The sequence below is a fragment of the Lycorma delicatula genome, chromosome 3 (assembly GCF_047948215.1).
Source record: "Lycorma delicatula isolate Av1 chromosome 3, ASM4794821v1, whole genome shotgun sequence".
NCBI lineage: Eukaryota > Metazoa > Arthropoda > Insecta > Hemiptera > Fulgoridae > Lycorma > Lycorma delicatula.
In genome coordinates this window covers 198,305,940-198,325,604 of record NC_134457.1, presented here as the reverse complement: position 1 = coordinate 198,325,604, position 19,665 = coordinate 198,305,940, and the positions used below count along the sequence as shown (strand labels likewise).

General features: G+C 29.0%; 1 protein-coding gene across 1 annotated transcript in view; it reads left to right on the top strand.

Annotated features, from left to right (window-relative positions):
• The window catches only part of Tusp (WD40 superfamily protein Tusp), a 97,376-nt gene that overhangs the window by 35,168 nt on the left and 42,543 nt on the right, over positions 1–19,665 (top strand). The window contains exons 8-13 of the mRNA XM_075361322.1: positions 2,866–3,079; positions 11,506–11,699; positions 14,394–14,637; positions 16,971–17,412; positions 18,213–18,318; positions 19,479–19,628. Coding sequence (XP_075217437.1) covers positions 2,866–3,079; positions 11,506–11,699; positions 14,394–14,637; positions 16,971–17,412; positions 18,213–18,318; positions 19,479–19,628 — 1,350 coding nt within the window. The remainder of the gene's footprint in view (positions 1–2,865; positions 3,080–11,505; positions 11,700–14,393; positions 14,638–16,970; positions 17,413–18,212; positions 18,319–19,478; positions 19,629–19,665) is intronic.

Below are 19,665 nucleotides of genomic sequence, written 5' to 3'. Positions count from 1 at the left end.
TCTATTTTGTCTACTATTTCTATAGTGGATAGATGAGGGCTGTCGTCCAGTGTTCTGGTAGTTCTTTGATCCAGAAGTTGACAAGGGCAATTTTTGGTGATCTTCCTGCATGTTTCCAGATCTCTACAAAAATGTATAAAAACATTGATAAAAACATTTTATATATATATATATATATATAAAATGTTTTTATCAATGTTATTGATAAATTTCATTTCATTTTATCAATGTTTTATATATATATATATATATATATAAAATGTTTTTATCATATGAAGAATTACAAAGCAGCAGGAGAAGATAAAATTTTTGCAATATATTCTTTGTATTTCTGATTGAATATTTGTTTTACAATCTGAATCCACATCTTGTTTCAGAATTTTTATTTTTTACAAAAGTTTTGAGTATGTTTTCCTATCAATTTAATCGTGAAACTATTTATCATAACTCATTCTCTTTGTGTGTGGTTTTTATGTTTACTTGCTATTGTACCAGTACTTATTTTTTCTAATTTATTTTTCCATCCGCATTTGGACCTTTTTCTCATCACATGTAGTTTATTCTTCAAAAATACAAATTTAAATAGTAAATACTAATACTGATATTAATTAGTAATACCATATTCATTTATTTGGTATAATTAACCGCTATTGAAGCAGTAAAAGATTCTAATATTAAAGAAACATATACTTATAACTGTTTGGATTGATTTTCTTGAAATAAACAACCTGAAGAAAATTAGATTGAATTGATACTTTATGAAATACTGCATCGCTTGTCAATTGCATTAAATTTTTCAGCTTATCTAAATGATTATGTAACTGTAAAAAGAACAATATTGCAGCTCTGGTATCAATACATTGTAATACACTAGAATTTGTGCAAGGTAGCTGTGAATATTATGGTAGTGCCAACAGACTCAATACTGAGCATAATGATTATGAACTTCTGCGCTAGTTTCTTATCTTGAGATTCTGTTGTGGAGCTGTTATGTTCATTGATATTCAGATTATAAATCAGAAGTGATATGTTTGACTGCATTGATAAATTATACTGTTTGTTAAAACTAAAATTGTGTGTAGAAAATAAAATAATAAAATTTTAATTTTTTAAATGAACAAATGTAAACCAGAAAGCTAGTTAGATAAATTTTTCATATAAAAGTTGTACATGTACTTTTCCTTTGAGCTCCTCTTTGGTGAACTGGGGCTCAATATAATATCACTATCAAGTCTTCTTTTCTACCAAACTCTTAACCTCTAAACTCTCTCCAGTTCTTTTCTTCAGCATACGTTTTAAATATATTTTTAATTAGAGGTATTTTTTACCGTATAATATTTATAAATAATGACAAGAACAAAAGTCATTTACTATAAATAATTGGTTATACCCATTCCAGTTTCAAAAATGTTGGGTCAGAAATATCAATAGACTGAATTTGGGAGGATAAAGATTGTATGTTTGTTACTAATTAATCATTTGGCCAAATATAACACTATCAGCACTAATCATCTTGCATTCAAAGATGTTTTCTCAATGTGAGCCCTTCTACACCTTTTAATAAAAATGTGGGTTGTTTCTGATGCATGGCTTAAATACACTTATACAGACAACTTAATTTAAAATATTTATCATTTTATTTAAATGTAATATTTTTCCATTTACTTGGATCAATGATTGTAACTAAAGCTCATGCGCATATCATATTTAATTCACACGAGTGTGGCAGTACTAACAGTGATGGTCGACACTAACTAAACTAATGTAATTTTACAACTTACATAGAACAAATTTTGCTTGTACAGTCGGCAGACTGGTGTAGCTGCATGACTTAACACACCAGGGACCAAGTCAACCGAGCGATCAAGTTTGGGACCCAGCCAGACCAAATTATTTTTTTACACTTTAAATATTATTCATTTATTTAATTCTACAGCTCACCTGTGACTTCACAACATACCCAGACGACTACAACAGCTGTATGTCAGTGCTATCAACCTTTGAAACATTGACTAAATTAAATAAAATAATTCATATTTAAAGTGTAAAAAATAATTTGTTTGGTAACCCTGTGGAATTTCAAATTTCCAGGTTCAAGAGGGCAAAGGAAAAGGGAAATTCTAAAATGGCGGACTACGACACTAGTGCTCCTTGTGGTGATGGGGTATTGTTGACATAGTATCCCCACTTAGCCACTAGTTTAGAACATTTTCTGCGATTTTGCGCAAAAAAATTTTGTAAATATTGTTTTTTAATTGTTAATAAATGTGCCTAAGAAAAATTTGACCTTAATTAGGCAAATTCTAGAGGTACTGAGAGTGATCTTGCTCTACAGCCTCTCCCCCTTGACCGTTTAAATTGAAAATTTAATGTCAACAATGCCCCATATATAGAAGTAATTTGACCAAGTTTGATCAAAATCAGTCAGTGATTTAGAGGCCAACACCTAACACACACACACACACACACACACACACACATACACACATGTATGAACATTAACATCCAGAAAATTTCCAGCCGGTTTTTTGAGTTCCTTAGATGTCAAAACATCAAGATCAGTGAAAACCACATATGCCTAAATTAGACCGATTACAGTACTTTCCCTTCTAGAGCTATAGCGCTATCTAGACAGGAGAATAAAATGGTTTATAAATTATACAGTTGTAAGAATAAAATAACATTCACTATTTTATATTCATCCCAAATTAAGACACTATAAAAATTGATTTCTTGTAATTAATTTTAATATTTTGCCATTTTTATTGTTAATGTTTTTTATTTTCTGACTTGAGATTTGTTATATGGGTATTTTTGTATAGTTGTATGTTTTTAATTACATTTTATATTAAATTTTATTTTTAGTGTTGTGTGCCTGAAGGATCTGGTCTTAGAGAATTTGTCAGTAAAGCACCAAAGGTACGCCTTCATTGTACTATGCTGCGTCATGAAGAAGATATTGCTGCCAATTGTTATACTTTATATTTAGAATATCTGGGAGGATTAGTTCCATTACTTAAGGGAAAACGTACAAGCAAATTAAAGCCAGAGTTTGTTATATTTGATCCACAAGTAAGCGGTGAGTAGGAAAAAAATTTTTTTCTCTTTATTATTTAAGTTAGATTTACTTTTGTAACTTGAATATTAGAAATTCATAATTTTTATATGCTGTACACTATAGAAAAGTTGTATTATGTATGAAATAATTGTTTAGGTAAAAAGTAGTATTTGCTGTTAATGAATGCTATGAATGTTGGGTAAAATTAACAAAAATAAAATGACACACAGCTCGTATTTGCCAAAAGAAATTGGACTTTAATTAGAGAAAAACAACTTAACCTTATCTTAAATCATAACCTTAAAAAATGAATGAAATTACAGAATAAACATAACTTAATTCTATACAGAATTTATACAAGGAATATCAGCTGAAATTAACATATCAGTTATAATAATACATAAATATACATTTTTCAAATAATCATTATGAAAATCGACAATTTATCACACAAATAAACTGCATATAGTTTAATAATATGAAAATCTGCAATTTAACAAAGTCTGAAAACAAGAGAACTTAAACACCTTTTTTACAATTATAAACTTATAAACATAACATCAATAAACATAGTATAACTAGAAAACTGTTGCATTACTGACAAATTCTGTAATAATGAAAATTAGCAATGAACAAATGTCATTACCTTAGAAAAATAAACTACAGTAAATCTTATCATTGGCACTAGCCTTTTCTGAATTATGAACATCAATATACTTAGCAATTAAACAATCAAAACATGTAATTCTAGTTAGTTATAGAAAAAGGCCATGCAAATATTCCAGTATAAAAAGAGTTAAATACAATATAATCAAATTGAAATAAGTAATCATACAAAATAGAGTTCATTCAGTAAGTAAGCTTTCTTGAAAATATGAAATTACAAAGTCCAAAAACATAACTTCACATCAAGAGTTATTTTCTTTAGATTAATTTAAGAAAAGTAATATGAATTCAGTTCATGAATAGATAATAATTAATCTCTGCGATTAACAAATTACATTAGATTAATGATAGAGTTAATTACAATAAAAACAAATTGTAATAAGCACATAAAATATGTTGCACATGAAAAATAATAACATAACCTTTATCTATGCCACCTTACGTGACTACACTTGAATGAAGAAATGGCCTTTTAAACCAATCTTGAATTTCAAATTCATAAAGTACAGTTAGTAGTATATTTCACTGATTTTTACTAATAACATAACTGTATAATATAATAAATAATGAATAATTTGAACTTGCCTTAATCACACATGAATATTTGTAAAAAATGAACTCGTGAAAATGAAGTACACATATATACATACAGTTTATCCTTGGCGTAGTCTACAATGGCGTATCAAGAATACAGAGGTGAAACGTTATTTAGAAGTTGAACAAGACGTGGCGTCTCAGATTTGTAGTAATGAGTTTGGAGAGAATACTGCATCGATAAACTTGGCTGGTTTGTAGTATCAGAACCACTTTCAACAGAGTACAAGACGATATGTAGATGGAGTATTACAACAGTTAAGAGTGCACGAAGACGACGAGAATAGCCAAGCTATACAAGAGAGAGAGAGAGCGAGAGAGACGTGACCGAGTCACAGCTCCACACATGAGAGTCTTTCCTGGACTACTCTGTACGAGAGAGAGAGAGAGAGAGAGAGAGAGAGAGAGAAGAGAACGATCCACACATAGTGAAAGTCAGATCTGACCTAACCGAAGAGAAGTGGACGAGTCCAGGTCCACACACCATGAAAGTCTATTCTGGACTGAAGAAATAGGGGCATGATGAGAAGAGGGGGAAACAAAGTAGGCAATAGACCGAAGAGAGTGTGTGTTGGCAACAAGAAGTAGTGTGCTGGTATTGGTAAGATAAAGAAATTAGCATAAACGGGAAGTTTGGGTAAGAAACAACATATCAAAGATTAATTTTATAAGCAAGCAGACCATTAAAAGAGTTACGTAAGACTGATAAATAAATTGCTGAAACGAACAAGTAGAGGAAATGACGTGATTGCAGACAAAGAAAATTAAACTTCTAGGAACTTTGACAAGAATTAAATTAGAGATAACAAAAAACAGTTAAGACTGATGTGGTTAAATAGAAATTGCTTTTATGAAACATTGCGACCACAGCAGATAAAATAATAATAAAAACATTATTGGAATAAAACAACTTTACGCAATGGCATAAACAATGAAAGTTACTGGATTTTATAATGGAAAATTGGTAACCAGTTTTAAACTCTCCTATAAGGTGTACATGATTCAATGGATATTTGTTTCTCTGAAAACTTATATTTCAACTATAGATTATCTTGATTTCATGTGCTGAACTCAAGATAATTTAATAAAATAAAATTTGATATATAATGTAATTAAAAAACATATAACTATACACAAACAGTTTAAAATGATTTTGAAGTCAATATCACCCACTTTTGTTTTGTTTGACATAATAATACTCATTTATGAACATTATTCCAAAATTAGCTTCCAGATAGATGCCAAGAATAAATTTGGTGGCCATATTGCTACTCTGTGCTTGCACAGTATGAATGGATGGCAAATTGATAACAATTTGCCATCCATTCTGCTCATTGTTACCATGGAAGCTATCATTGTTGCTCCCGCCAACTATGAGGTATGATTTTTTTTTTAAATTAGAAGCAGTTTAAATTACAGTACCACTTAGATCCATCACAAGTGACAGTGAGTATGAGTGATTAGAATCAAAAATTCAGAGAGACAATACTCTTGTTGAATTAGGTATAAAATATTGTAGTTAAGTAAAAGGTTTTAAACATTTGAAAGAAATTATTTAAAGAGTAATAACAGTGTTGAATCTTGGATAATTCGGTAAACCACCCTTGCAATAGCTGCTTCCTTATAACATGCTAATTCTTCTGCAACACCTGGAACATCTCAAAAAAAAAGATCTTAAAAATTAAAGGATGTAAAGTGAGTTAAAATGCTAACTTGTCCTAAACCACATTGAATGAACCAGTTATTCTAAAACATCAAAGTTAAGTACACTGGTTGTAGATGGTGCTTGCTTTGAATTCTAGATCGTGGATGCTGGTGTTCTTTAGTGGTTGGGTTACAATTAACCACCCAAGACTACACTCATTTACACTAATACATATCATCCTCATTCATCCTCTGAAGTATTATTTGAACGGGGAGGTTAAACAGGAAAAAAGAAAGATGCTGCTTGCTGTTGGCTTTTTTTTATGTCTAATGACTATGACAGTCAGATGGCACTTAAGGTACAAAAAAACTTATCAAATAGTTGTATGTGGCACTGGTAAAATACAAATATAATCATAACTTTTAAAAGAAAAAAATTTGTTAAAAGTAGTACATCTTGATTTATTTTCTATTTATCTGCAGTTTGTGAAACTTTATATTAAAAACAGTAAGCCATTTTTAAAGGCACTTTTTTGTATAATACTAATTTTTCTGATTTTTTTTTTGTATTAGTAGAAATGTACTCATGATTGTATTTACAGGAAAAAATATTTTGTTTTTCCATTAATTTTGTTTTTAGTAAGTTAAGAGCTCCGGATTTACAGAATGTAGTTTTTCCAGGCTTTTATGCTGGATTGTTACGTTTGACATTTTTTGTTCACTTCACATTATTCAACCAGAGAATTAATCTAACATTTTAAGTTCTGCATGTATGCATATTCAATTTTTATACTATATATATATATATATATATATATATATACCCAATTTTTCTCAGCTTAATAAAAAAAATAAATATATTATAATAGATGTAATATATATATATATATATATATATATATATATATTTAGATGTTTCTAAAATGGTGGGCTGGCTAAACTCTTTCAGATTTTGCTTGTAAAATCAAACAAAAAATATCCTTAGGAAAAATGGCAATTTCTCCTTAGTTCTTCCACTGTCCACCATTTTGTTATTTTTGTATAAAAATTTATATCTCAAGTTCGGATAATCAAATTTATTTTTTTTCATTTATTAGTGTGTTATTATTGTATATATGGAATTTTTCAAGATTAAAGTGTTATAATAATTTTTAGAATAATCCAATACTTCCATGAATTTATTTAGATCATAATTGTGCTTAGTTTCCAGTATATGTTTAGTGAAATTTGAACGGTCTTTATATTTCCTTGTTATACAATTAATATGTTTCTTAGTTCTAATTAAAAATGATCGATTGGTCATATCAATATATTGTAATTTGCAATCTTCACATTTTAGGCTGTGTACTCCCTGTCCGTTCAAAGTATATTTATTACCATTTATTTGAGTTTTAGTTGGATCTCTATTATTAATATAATTTATGATTTTATTATTGTATATGCTGTTTTTAGATTAAATGATTTATATATTTTATTAAATTTTCTATAGTTTAAATTATATTCAATTTTTACTTAATCGTTTTCTGAGTTATGTTTAGTTTTATTTTTTCTCTTATATATAATTTATTTTTTAATTTGAAGTACAATAAATTGTTCAATCAGATATTTATATTTGTACAATATGGGGATGTAAATTATCCTTCCTGTAATTATAATTAAAAGATCCTGTTATAAAATAACCTTTTCGAATTTCAAAATAGGTTTTCACATGTATGTTAAATAATATATTAACTGTGATTATTACCAACAGCGAGTGCCATTCTACAACAGAGTTAATGCGACATTACAGTTGTCAGTATACCATTTGCCGCTACTTGTCCGTAGGAGCATCACAGACCTTGTTATTTACTTTCATGCCATAACGTTCCATAGTAAGAGTTTGGGAAGTTAAATTTACAGTTATCCATCAACACCACTTTACAATAATACATAATACAGAATATTTTGTCATCCAAATCACAAGTCCCTTGCTTATATTGTTCAAGAATTACAGGATAATAGAGAATGTTTTCCTTTTACTCTATATGTTGTTTATCAAATAGAATGAAAAAGGGAAATTTAAAAAAAATGTATTTATGTGTGTGTGTTTATTTGTTTGTTTATGTTCAGATAGAATCATATCTTCTAATTGTATGTAAGTCTATTAATTTATGTATAAATTAACACAGGAACTTTACAACATTATAAGCATAATGCAAATTGAATAATTTGAATCTTTTCTAAGTAATTATTTAATATTCTCTTTGCAATTGCTTCTAATGTGATTATTACTATTATTGATTTTGTTATTGTCAAATTTTTAAAGAGGGAAATTTAAAAATAAATCTGACAGGAGGTTTGATAAATGATATATGGAATTTTTAAATTTACCATACTGTATGTTTAAGTTTAGTTGTCACAATTTATTTTATTTTTTGTATTGATGCATTTGTCCTTAAAATATGTTTACATTGGTAACCATATTGGATGCTTAGTTTACTGTTGGCTGTAGAAAAGCATGTTTTGGTACGGTCAGAAATTTTTAACTTGTGGAAAAATGGAACAAATAATTTGCCTTATATTTTGTTTGAAGAATGGAATAAAGAGCACTGGAAATGTGGAATGTTGCTTTTGGTGTTTTTTTTATGAATAAGACAAACATTTACAATTGGCAGAAACATTTACAAGAGGGTCATGAAGAGGTTGAAGATGATGAGCACCCTGGACATCCCAGCACATCAACAACTGACGACAAAGTCCAAAAATGAAGAATATGATTATGGACAATTGCCGAATCATTAGTCAATAAGGATTACTACGTGGAAGTTCTACACAGTTTGTGTGAAACAGTCCAAAAAGAATGCCTGGATCTTAGCAAAGCAATTCATGACAATTGTACCATGATAATGCACTTGCTTATATTTACTGCTTGTTTATGAATTTTCAGCCAAAAACAACATCGTCATGATGCTTCTGCCTATTTGCCGTACATGGCCCCTTATGACTTCTTCTATTCCTCAAGCTGAAAAGAACGATGAAAGATGACATTTTGCCAAAATTGAAGAGATAAAAACAGAATTGTTGAAGGAGCTAAATACCATACTGAAAATTGCATTCCAGAGTTGCTTCAAAGATTGGAAAATGCCGGCATAAATGTATTATATCTGAAAAGAATATTTTGAAGATGAAGTAATCAATATTGATGATTAAATAAAGATTTTTTGAGAAAGAAGTGCTTCGTATTTTTTTTTTATCAAACCTTGTATTTATGTCCATGGCTGCAGTAAAAGAAGTTCCTAATTTCTCCGAACTGTAGTTGCTTCATGTGAAGATCTCCTCAAATTTTACAATTTTTATTTAACTTTTATTGCAAAAATATCAAATTGTTTTAATTATTTATTTTCTTCAGAAACAACAGGCTGATTCCCAATTACAATTCCTGATTACAGATGAATATTTTAGTGTGTACAAAATGGCAAGCCAATCAAATAAAAATTATTTTATGATGAGTGATAATTTTATGAATACTTTCAATATGTGGTCCCTAATCTTATATTGCATCTATATTTTCAATATAAATATGTATCATTGTAATAAAAATAATTATAATTTGTATACATTTGTTTATAAAAAATTATACTGTGCAATATAACTTTATATCTTTACTTAACTTTATTGAAATAAGACATAACTTACCTTAATCTTTCTATGAAATCATCTTTGCGGGATCCCACATCCTAAGTCATAACTGAAATAATTTTGTTATTGCATAATAAAAATATTAAAATAAAAACACAAATATAGTGAAGATTTCTTATTAATTTATATGAGTGCTGCAATCTATTGCAGCCTTTATAAGACCATCTTCCTCAAACACTGTCTGATGGGTTTATCAGATTCAAATTTTGTCTACATTTGTGTACATAATATTTTTCTAATATATTCAACTTTATGTCATCTTTATTAATTTCTAACATTTCCAAATTTGTGTTAATATCAGAAACAGAATGTTTATTGTTCATTAGATGGTCTGCCATATTAGATAAACCTATTTTTTTATTTTTGTAATTTCTATAATGTTCAAGAAATTCTGTTTTAAAGGATCTATATGATTTTCCTACATAAATACCATCACAATCATTACATTTAATTTTATAAAGTCCACACAGATTGTTTATCTTATTATTTTTCCCCTTTAAATATTTTATTATGGGGTTAGCTTTGTATGCTGGTTTAAACACTTATTTATTGCAAGTTTCAGTAATGCTTTCAATGATATTAGTGTATAAATAATTTAATTTGTAAATGTTTTCACTCTTCTGTGTCTTATTAATTATGTATTGGTTGCAAGGCAATTATTGTGTTATTCTCTTTTGATAGTTGTTTTTTATAAACATTTTTAAACAAAAGTAGTATTTTCATTTTCAACCACTGGATGCTTCATTATGTTTATTTCATTTTTCAACCCCTCCTCACCATTAAATGTGTACTTGAAAGTGTTATAATTTTATGAGACCAAGGGTGATTTGACACCCCTGATTTGTTATGGATTTCTGTATCATTAGATGTAGGCTATCTGTATACTAATCTTTAAATTTGGTCATCCCTGTTTGTTTTGATATTGATATCGCAACAAATGTAACATTCTGTCATTACTTATTTCAATTCTCACCAAAACAATTCAGTCTGCTTATCAGATGTTCATTGCTATAAACAATGGGATCATCAACACCACATCCATACTAAAATTTTACATGCATGAGTGATGCCGTGCACCAACTCGCTCTCAGAATCCCACAAATATAACTCTGACCCAACTGCCGATAGAGAAAATCCCTTAGATATGGCATCCTTCTGTAAATAATATTTATTAAATTCAGAATAGTTTTGTTAACATATATTTCTTATAATAGTGATTATACTTTTAATATTTTGGATCGTCCTGGTTACTTTTCAATTTCTTTATCATTGTCATCATGGTATGGTCCACAAGTATGGTAGAACGCATGTGTTAGCCATGTCATAACCAACCATTATAAAGTCTCTCTTTACATTCAAGCTGTTCAATTCATTTACCATTTCATAATCTCCTTTTATATTAAATATATTAGGTAAATTCATTTTATTCCTAAGAATTTTACCTACAACTTTGGTAATATTTTATATTATAGTGTAATCTGTTTTTAGTATTTTTTCATAAATATAGTATTTTATAAAATTACTACAATAAAAAATAAAAGAAATTAAACATAATTTTATGTTTTATTAACATTTATTTATTTCAACAGAGTTTTTTCTTTTAAAGATTTATTTTACAAAAGATTTTATACAAAAAAAATTGAATGTTGTTTTGTATTTGATTCTTGTCAGTACTGTCAAAGAACTCTTTGACAGCTAAAATAACAGTTACATAGTGTATTACGTAAGACCAAGCTTTACTAATTCTTTAGTGTCTGTTGCTGAAAGGGTTCAGTGTTTCAATTTCATATTTTTATATTATTGGTTCTTTTGTAACTTGGGTTTTTTGGATTAGCCAGAACTATACGAATTTATGTATTTTACAGATACAGCTTACGTATCAGAACGTATCGTTCCACAGAGTCAGTGTCCAGTCGAAAGAAGTAATGGAAGTTGTAGTAGTGAACGTGAAGATTCTGATGGAGAGGAAGGTTGTGCAAGTCCAAGACTGACACGAAGACATCGTAGTAGAAATAACCACCAGCCTTCACAACATGCTTATGTTGATACATTACCTGAAGTATGTTTACAATAAATTTTGTATGTACAGTCAACTTATTACTGATAACTGATTATCAGTTAACTTATAACTTTCTTTCTTTCTTTTTTCCTGTTTAACCTCCGGTAACTACCGTTTAGATAATTCTTCAGTGGATGAATGAGGATGATATGTATGAGTGTAAATGAAGTGTTAGTCTTGTACATTCTCAGTTCGACCATTCCTGAGATGTGTGGTTAATTGAAACCCAACCACCAAAGAACACCGGTATCCACGATCTAGTATTCAAATCCATGTAAAAATATCTGGCTTTACTAGGACTTGAACGCTGCAACTCTCGACTTCCAAATCAGCTGATTTGGGAAGACGCGTTAACCACTAGACCAACCCGGTGGGTTAATTAACTTATAACTAATAAGTTATAAGTTAACTATAACTACTGATTATCAGTTATCTATTAACTTATTATTATAACTGATTATCTGTGATAATAGCCAGGTGGAAGTTAGTAGATAATCCAGAATCACAGCAAATTCGCGGATGAAATGATTTAATAATATACTGCAGTACAGTATTTACATGCACTATTATGTAACTGGTAAAAGTAATATCCAGTAGTTTATTCAAAATGCACATTAACATATAACAAATTTTCGCTATCACTAATACTGTATGTAAATACATTGTACATACAGTAGTGTATGTACTGTATAATGAATTAACAAACGCTTATTAAAACTGCAGTAGCTAGCGAGAAAAAAATCTAAAAAAATAAAAATAAAACGTAATAAATTGTGTACATTGTACTCTTTCAGATTTTTTTTATATAAGTCGCAGTTGATTGCTGTTTTAGTGACTGAAAACAGTTTCTTTTAATAGAACTTCACAGTTTGCATAGCATAATAATATTACACAATGAACTATTGTCTACCTATCTATCATATCCACAATGTACTATATATAGTACACCATTATCTTATTCAAAATAAGTACAATTAAGTAACAAATGAATGAAGGAGTAAAACTATCACAGAATGATGAAAAAACTTAAAAATTTTAAAACTTTATTTTTTTCCGAGAGGTATTGTGGTTAAACCACTCACAGATAATCAGGAATTGACTATATTATAAAATTGTTTAATTTAACATTTCTACTACTCAAAACCAATGAATTTGTAGACAATTTATTTTTTTACAAATTTTTTTGTACTTGACATTAGAAAAAAACATTAAAAATAAATGCTTTGTATTAAAGAAAACAATGCTGTTATGTATGCATAATGGTAATAGCCGTAACAACTTCACCAGAATATTAAAGTTCAATATGCCAGGTGTCATTCAAACAATAGTGTCACAGTGTGCTGTGATGGGAACTGTTTATTATATCTCCATTAATGGAATGCAGAAAAGAAAAACCATCATTCAGAGATGCTCCTTCTTATCAGATAACTGTGCACCTTTCCAGAGAGATAGGATCTGAATAAATTTGGAAAACATATATTAGAATATACACGTAAAGAAAATAAAAAAAAATTAAAATAGAGTTAATTCAACTAAACTTCTAAAGTTTAGTATTTACACTTTAAATTTAAACAAATTCATTGCTCAATATAATGTAATTAACATTTTTTACAGTTTGTTGTGTATTATCTCCTAGATAGAAAAAAATGTTTTTTTATTTAAAAATTTTAATTGTAGCTTTCCTATGATCCCCAAAATGTTTACTACTGTTTAAAATGCTCTAGTCTCACTGTTTATAAATCACTTTTTAAAAAACGTACAAATAAATAACCTAGAATGTCTTTTACTAAATTTAATGTTGTCTATATCGATTGTCATTGCAATCATTGTCTATATCAGTATCAATATCGACTCTTCAGACAGTTATGTGATTTAATAAATTAAATTTCATTGTTTATAAATGAGATTATAATATATAACCACTGGAATGCCAAAAAATGGAATGATGAAACTCCTGAAGTTAGTTGTGCTTGGGGCAAAGTATGTTTTAAACAACTTCAGTAACCTGATGTCATTAAAATTTTGATTTTGAGAACACATCCTTAATCTATCTTGTAAATTGTGAATAGCAATAACTCATAGTGAGAGCAACATAATTTTTAAAAAATTATTTCCAAATTTTATAATTCTAAAAGCATACAGTGCAAGCATAAGTGGGGACGGGATATGCTAATTAAATATGTAATCCTAGTCAAATTTTATTTACAAAATAATAATTCTTTGTGTACCAGATCTACAGAATGTACTTTAATCCTTGACAAATTCTACATGGCTTTTTTAAACAAATTTTATGACAATGTACACGTTTAATTATTTTGTAACTAATATATATTAAATAGAACCGAAGATGAAGACAAGAGCTGTGAAAATACTTTATAACAATATATTATGTAAAGTGTTGGTTATATCTACATATATTATTATATTCATTATTTTATAATCATATTTATTAAATATAATCAACTACTGATGTGTAAAATTATAAAATCATTTAAATAACCATCAAATCCATTATTCCAGGAGTGCTTTCAAACTATTTTTGTACATCATCTGGATATTAAAAATATTTTAAGTTAAATATGTAAATAGAATGTATGTGTGTGTGTGTGTGTGTGTGTGTGCGCATGCGTGTTTTATCTAAATTTATTGTAATATTTCTGGATTACATTTTTTAACTACTATTTATATTTCTAGGATTTGAAGTTAGCAGAAGTTACTTCAAATATTTGGGGTACAAAGTTTAGAATTCAAGGTGTTTCTCAAGGTTTAGCTACAAATCTTGGTCAGGTGACCTATAAAACATCATTGTTACATCTTCAGCCTCGCCAAATGACTCTGCTTATGGCTGGTGATGGTCCTGCAGACTCTTGTGCTACTAGCTTTAACATTAATAATAATAATAATAATTCTAATGGACACTTCGATGACGATGATGATGGTATGATTTTTTTTTTAATGTAAAACTGAATTATTGAGATAAGTGATTCAATATTGAAGTAGTGATTAAAGCTGAAGCATATTTCTTAAATTAATGTTTTAAATTTATGTATGAAGTTTTTATATCTTATTTATTGTTATTATTTTTGAGACATAATGAAAGTTAGTTCTTAAAAAGAGCAGTATTTTCTATTGAAAATATGTTTTTCTACAAGATTGTTGAACAAAACAGATTTTATTCTGGATTCATCTCTGTATTTTGCATTTTTAATTTTATAATTATTTTTGTTTTGTCTTTAGACCTCATACAGTGTTTGGTGGAGTTACTTTTGAATGTATTCATTTCTTTGGTATTGTTAAAAATATCAAAACCCTCTTTGCTGGTTGCAGTCTTTTTTTTATGTGCCGGTTGCATACTCACATCTATTCAAGCCATGAAAAAATATATATAGAAACAATATGCACTTCTCATCTGCAAAAACACCTTACATTATGGTCATATGAACACTGGTGTTCGTGTAATATACAGTACTTGGTTGTGCCTGAAGTAACCTAAATACATAAATTGATCACCCATGCAACAGAAAGTGTAGTTCAGCATGGGACCACATTGTTTGTCATCTGTGATAAAAATGAAGCAGGGTGAATTAAAAAAGCAGTATTTTCAAATTATTGTACAGTTTCAAGACTGGACAATAAAAAAAAATATCTGTATGCTCAGATCCAATTTAGAAAAGATTCAGGGGTGTCTTAAAAGGCCCTGCCTAGTTTCATCTGATGCAATAATATAAAAATATAATGCGACTAAAAATAGTGAAATATATTTATAATGCTCCATTTCAGTAATATTACACATGTATTAAGAAATACTCTTCCTTTGTAATAGTAAGGTTTTAGAATGGTGCAGTGGATTACCAAAACTGATCTAAAAGTTGAGCTGCATTCCATCCTCACAGACTTAAATTTTCAAATAGTTATTGATGTCTAAAATTTGGCAGCGTGTGCCTATACCAGTTATTTTTTAATCATTGAATGCCAGTCAAGGTGCTTTAAGTGTAGATGTTTGTGAATAAACCATTTATATGGTTTAATATGACAGCTGTAAACTATATATGCTTGCAAAAAGGCAATGGAAAAATTAAGTTAACACCAAAGTTTATTTTTACTTACATGATACTATTCCCATCAGATCTTGTAAAGCATCTGTCTGCGTCCACATGTGTTTTCCAAACCTCAGACTGTGAATTGACTGTCGATTTTGACATAGGATAATTACATAATAAGCTGCATCAGGAAGTGCTCAAAGAATGGTGAACTAAGCTATAAAAATGAAAGATGTAGAGTGTCTTATCGTTAGATGTGAGGATAGTTAAATTGTACATGTTCTAATGAAAGATTTTTCTTTAAGGAATAATAAACAATAGTGAAATAAAAACTAAAAAGAACCATATAATAGTGATAAAATTGGTTCAAAATTCCTGTAATTTAGCAATATAATGTATTTAATTTGACATAGCTCCTACAATTACTGACAGCAGCTTACAAGAACTCTTAGGTTGTTGCAACCTGTAAATCCTCACCCTGTGAGAAGTTGAAGGTTGTTAACTAATTCTCATGGACTAGTCGTTATTTTTTTTTACAAAAACACTTGCATCATTATGTTTAATAAAGAACTATGTTCATGTAAAAAAATATTAACTTAGGCAATAGAAAAACTGTTATTTCATACCTTGCCTTTAACCTCTGATTTGGACTAAGAAATTTTCATTATCTTTGAAACTTAAGGTTTCACAAGTCTTTATCTGTTTCTAGGAGCCCATCCAAATCCTTTGAAAAAGTAAATAATTTGGTTGTCTGGTGTTTCAAAGAGATAGGGCTCACTTTCCATATGAAAAGTTAAGTCAAGAATGAACCAGCTATATTTTACTACCTCCTGGCCGTTGCTCTGTTGTTGGGTTCTAATTAACAACATATATCCTAACCTAGAAAGTTGTCCTGGAAACTCATATTGAAGTTTCTGTTCTTTCTTTATTGTCTAAAAGCTCAGTGGCTATTTGTGCCTTAAATTTGTTGTCATTTACCAGGATCCCTTTACAATGCTCTTATATATTTGTTTAATCCATAAATGATGTAAACAGGATATTTTGGTTTCCACTACACTTTTTACAGTTACATGTATGGTTACATTTAAAAAATAATTTTATTACTTTCACTAATTTTTGTTTTGCAGTAAAGTAAATATTTTATTTACTTCACTGCATCAATTTGATATTTGTTTTTAAAACCTATTGTACTAATATTTCTATAAGTGTAAGTTTTAATAAATTATTACAGGCCCAGGTTTGGAACCACGAGGTGCTGGAGGTATTGTTCCACCAGTAGCTCCTCTTTCCAGAGCTCGTTGTCATCGCAACAAGAGTCCCCGCAGTCAAGCAGAGTGCTTTATGACTCGTAGTTCATTTCGGGATTGTGAATGCGGTGAAGGAGGAGATGAAATAAACTCAGATAAATCTAGAAGAGGTGTAGTGCGAAGTTGTAGTGTCGGTTACTTGGACCTTGTCGAGTCGGGTGTTTCAAATGCAAGATTGGTTCTTGTGCGACAAGCAAAACCTCCTAGACTATCACAGTGCGGAAAAAGTAGAAGTCTGGACTCATCTGATATGAGACTGGGTCTTGCTGAAATCGCAAGACCACCGATTAATAATAATCCAAGAAGTTCTCCCTCCAGCCCAGCTCCAACTAAAAAGAAAAGAAACCTTTCGGCATCCCCTATTCGGCAAGTATAAACTTTTGTAGATGTGTGATTCACTTATTGTGTTAAATTGAATAGTTTTATATAATTTACAAGTTTGTTTGTAGTTTTTTTTGGAATTGTAAAAATAACATTATAGCAGGAAAAATGTTATAAAGTGTGAATTGTACATGTCTAGTGTTTTTTAGCTTCATAAATGACAGAATGCAATCTTACCATTACTTTTATAACCTCATAGTTTGGCAGATTTTAAAAATAAAATCCCCAGATTGCAATATCTAAATTTCTCAATATTTCTAACTTTGGATATATAACTAATTTATACCAGGAGTACTTTTTTAAATTTTTTGTTGTACATCTTAGTCTTGATATTACAGAAAATACATTTCTTCAGCAAACCATCAATTTTATATGGGAATTTTTTATTCAATATTGAGGTGAGGTTTTTAAATTGCAGCTAAACTGAAGTTTTTTTTTTACATTAAATATTAGAACATTAATAATATAGTTATGAAAAATTGCAACTGAAGATGGTTCTAAAAACCAAAGATATCCAATGGTAAGTTATTTTTTATTGCTCCATTCTGCAGTTCATATATATATATATATATATATTTATATATCAAAAAGATTTTTAACAAAATATTTAGTTGTAAAAAAAAAACTGGATTGTATTGTATCATATTTATTTATTTTGCTGTAAAAAATTCTGTTCAACAAAAAAATATAAATGGAAATTTCTTTTAAAAGTTATTTTTTATCCATTACTCTGTATTATATAAAGTTAACTTTAGTGCTTATTGAGATTTTGCCTTTGATTTTAGAAAACGATTACTTAATTCTCCTCTTTTATCTCGAAGGCTGAGAAGACGAGCCGACAATGAATATCAAGATCTTGAAAGTTTTCAAAAAGCTCAGCTAAGAAATAAGGTGTGTATCAGGAGAAAATATTTTTTTGCCATTTGTCATTGTTATAAAATGTATTATCTGGGAATGCTTAGAACTGAATGTCATAGATATGATATAATATCAGTCACTAATAGCACTACTTTTTTAGCTCCATCAGTTCTTTGAAGCTTCATTTCATCAGTACCAGCTTTAAATAACACATTTGAACTACAGCTAATTCCAATCTCTCAGATTACGCAACCAGGACATGCTTCTCAGAACTATGTTTCTTCCTCTAATCTTTCCTTGTATTATGAACTTTGGCAATGAATACTTTTCTGTTATTGATGTATAATATACATATGTATATAAATTGGTTGAATGTTTGTTAGTATAAAATTTTTTATTGGGACATCCACAAAATCACATTTTATTTTATTTTGTTTTCAGAGATTAATGCTGTATTACACATCAACATGTAGCAAAATAAAAACCTCTGTTTTTCAATCTGGATTGTTTGAATATCATTGCTTTGAATTTATAGAAGTTCATTCATGAGTGAATGGCATATTTTGTGAAGTCATACTTTAATTGCTTATGGACTGAGTAGGTGGGTCTTGTAGCAGCAGCAGCTATATCCCTTACCTTGCTGTTTGTTAATGATATGTTCATGTCAATGTAATTGACATTGATATGCTACTGTAATATGGTAAAAATAATAATTTTGTGCTTTCTCCACTTATTGTTGAATTTTTTCACATGCCATGACAAGAAACCTTGAAAGGTAGTTCTCTCTCACCATGATCATTCAAAACCATGCTTAGTATTGAAATCAGAGCCATGCAACATTTCTGTTAAAATATTATTCAATTAATTTATATAGGCTTGTCAGCAATTGAATTATTATTATATTTTGTGATTTTATCTTTATACATCTTTTTGGTTTTATACAACATTTGTAATACCATTGCCCAAATGTGTTGTTGGACAAGATTGTGTTTATGTTTTTATTCCACTTAATGCGAGAGAAGTCTTGATAAATCCTACATTTATTATTGAGGGGGGTTTTAGCACAGTTTGTTACACTATATCTTTTTTTATTCATATATTATAATAAGCATTTATATTGCATGTATGATAATTATTTGGTTTACAGTGCTGCTCTTGAATTGACTAGAAATACTTTTTTAATGATGTTGCAGTTAGAGATAACATCAAAACGTAGAGAATTTGTAATGCACAACAAAGCACCAATGTGGAATGAAACCAGCCAAGTATATCAGTTAGATTTTGGAGGTCGTGTAACTCAAGAATCTGCTAAGAACTTCCAGGTTGAATTTCGTGGAAAACAGGTCAGTTAATTCTTCAAGTAATAAGCATTGGTAAAAG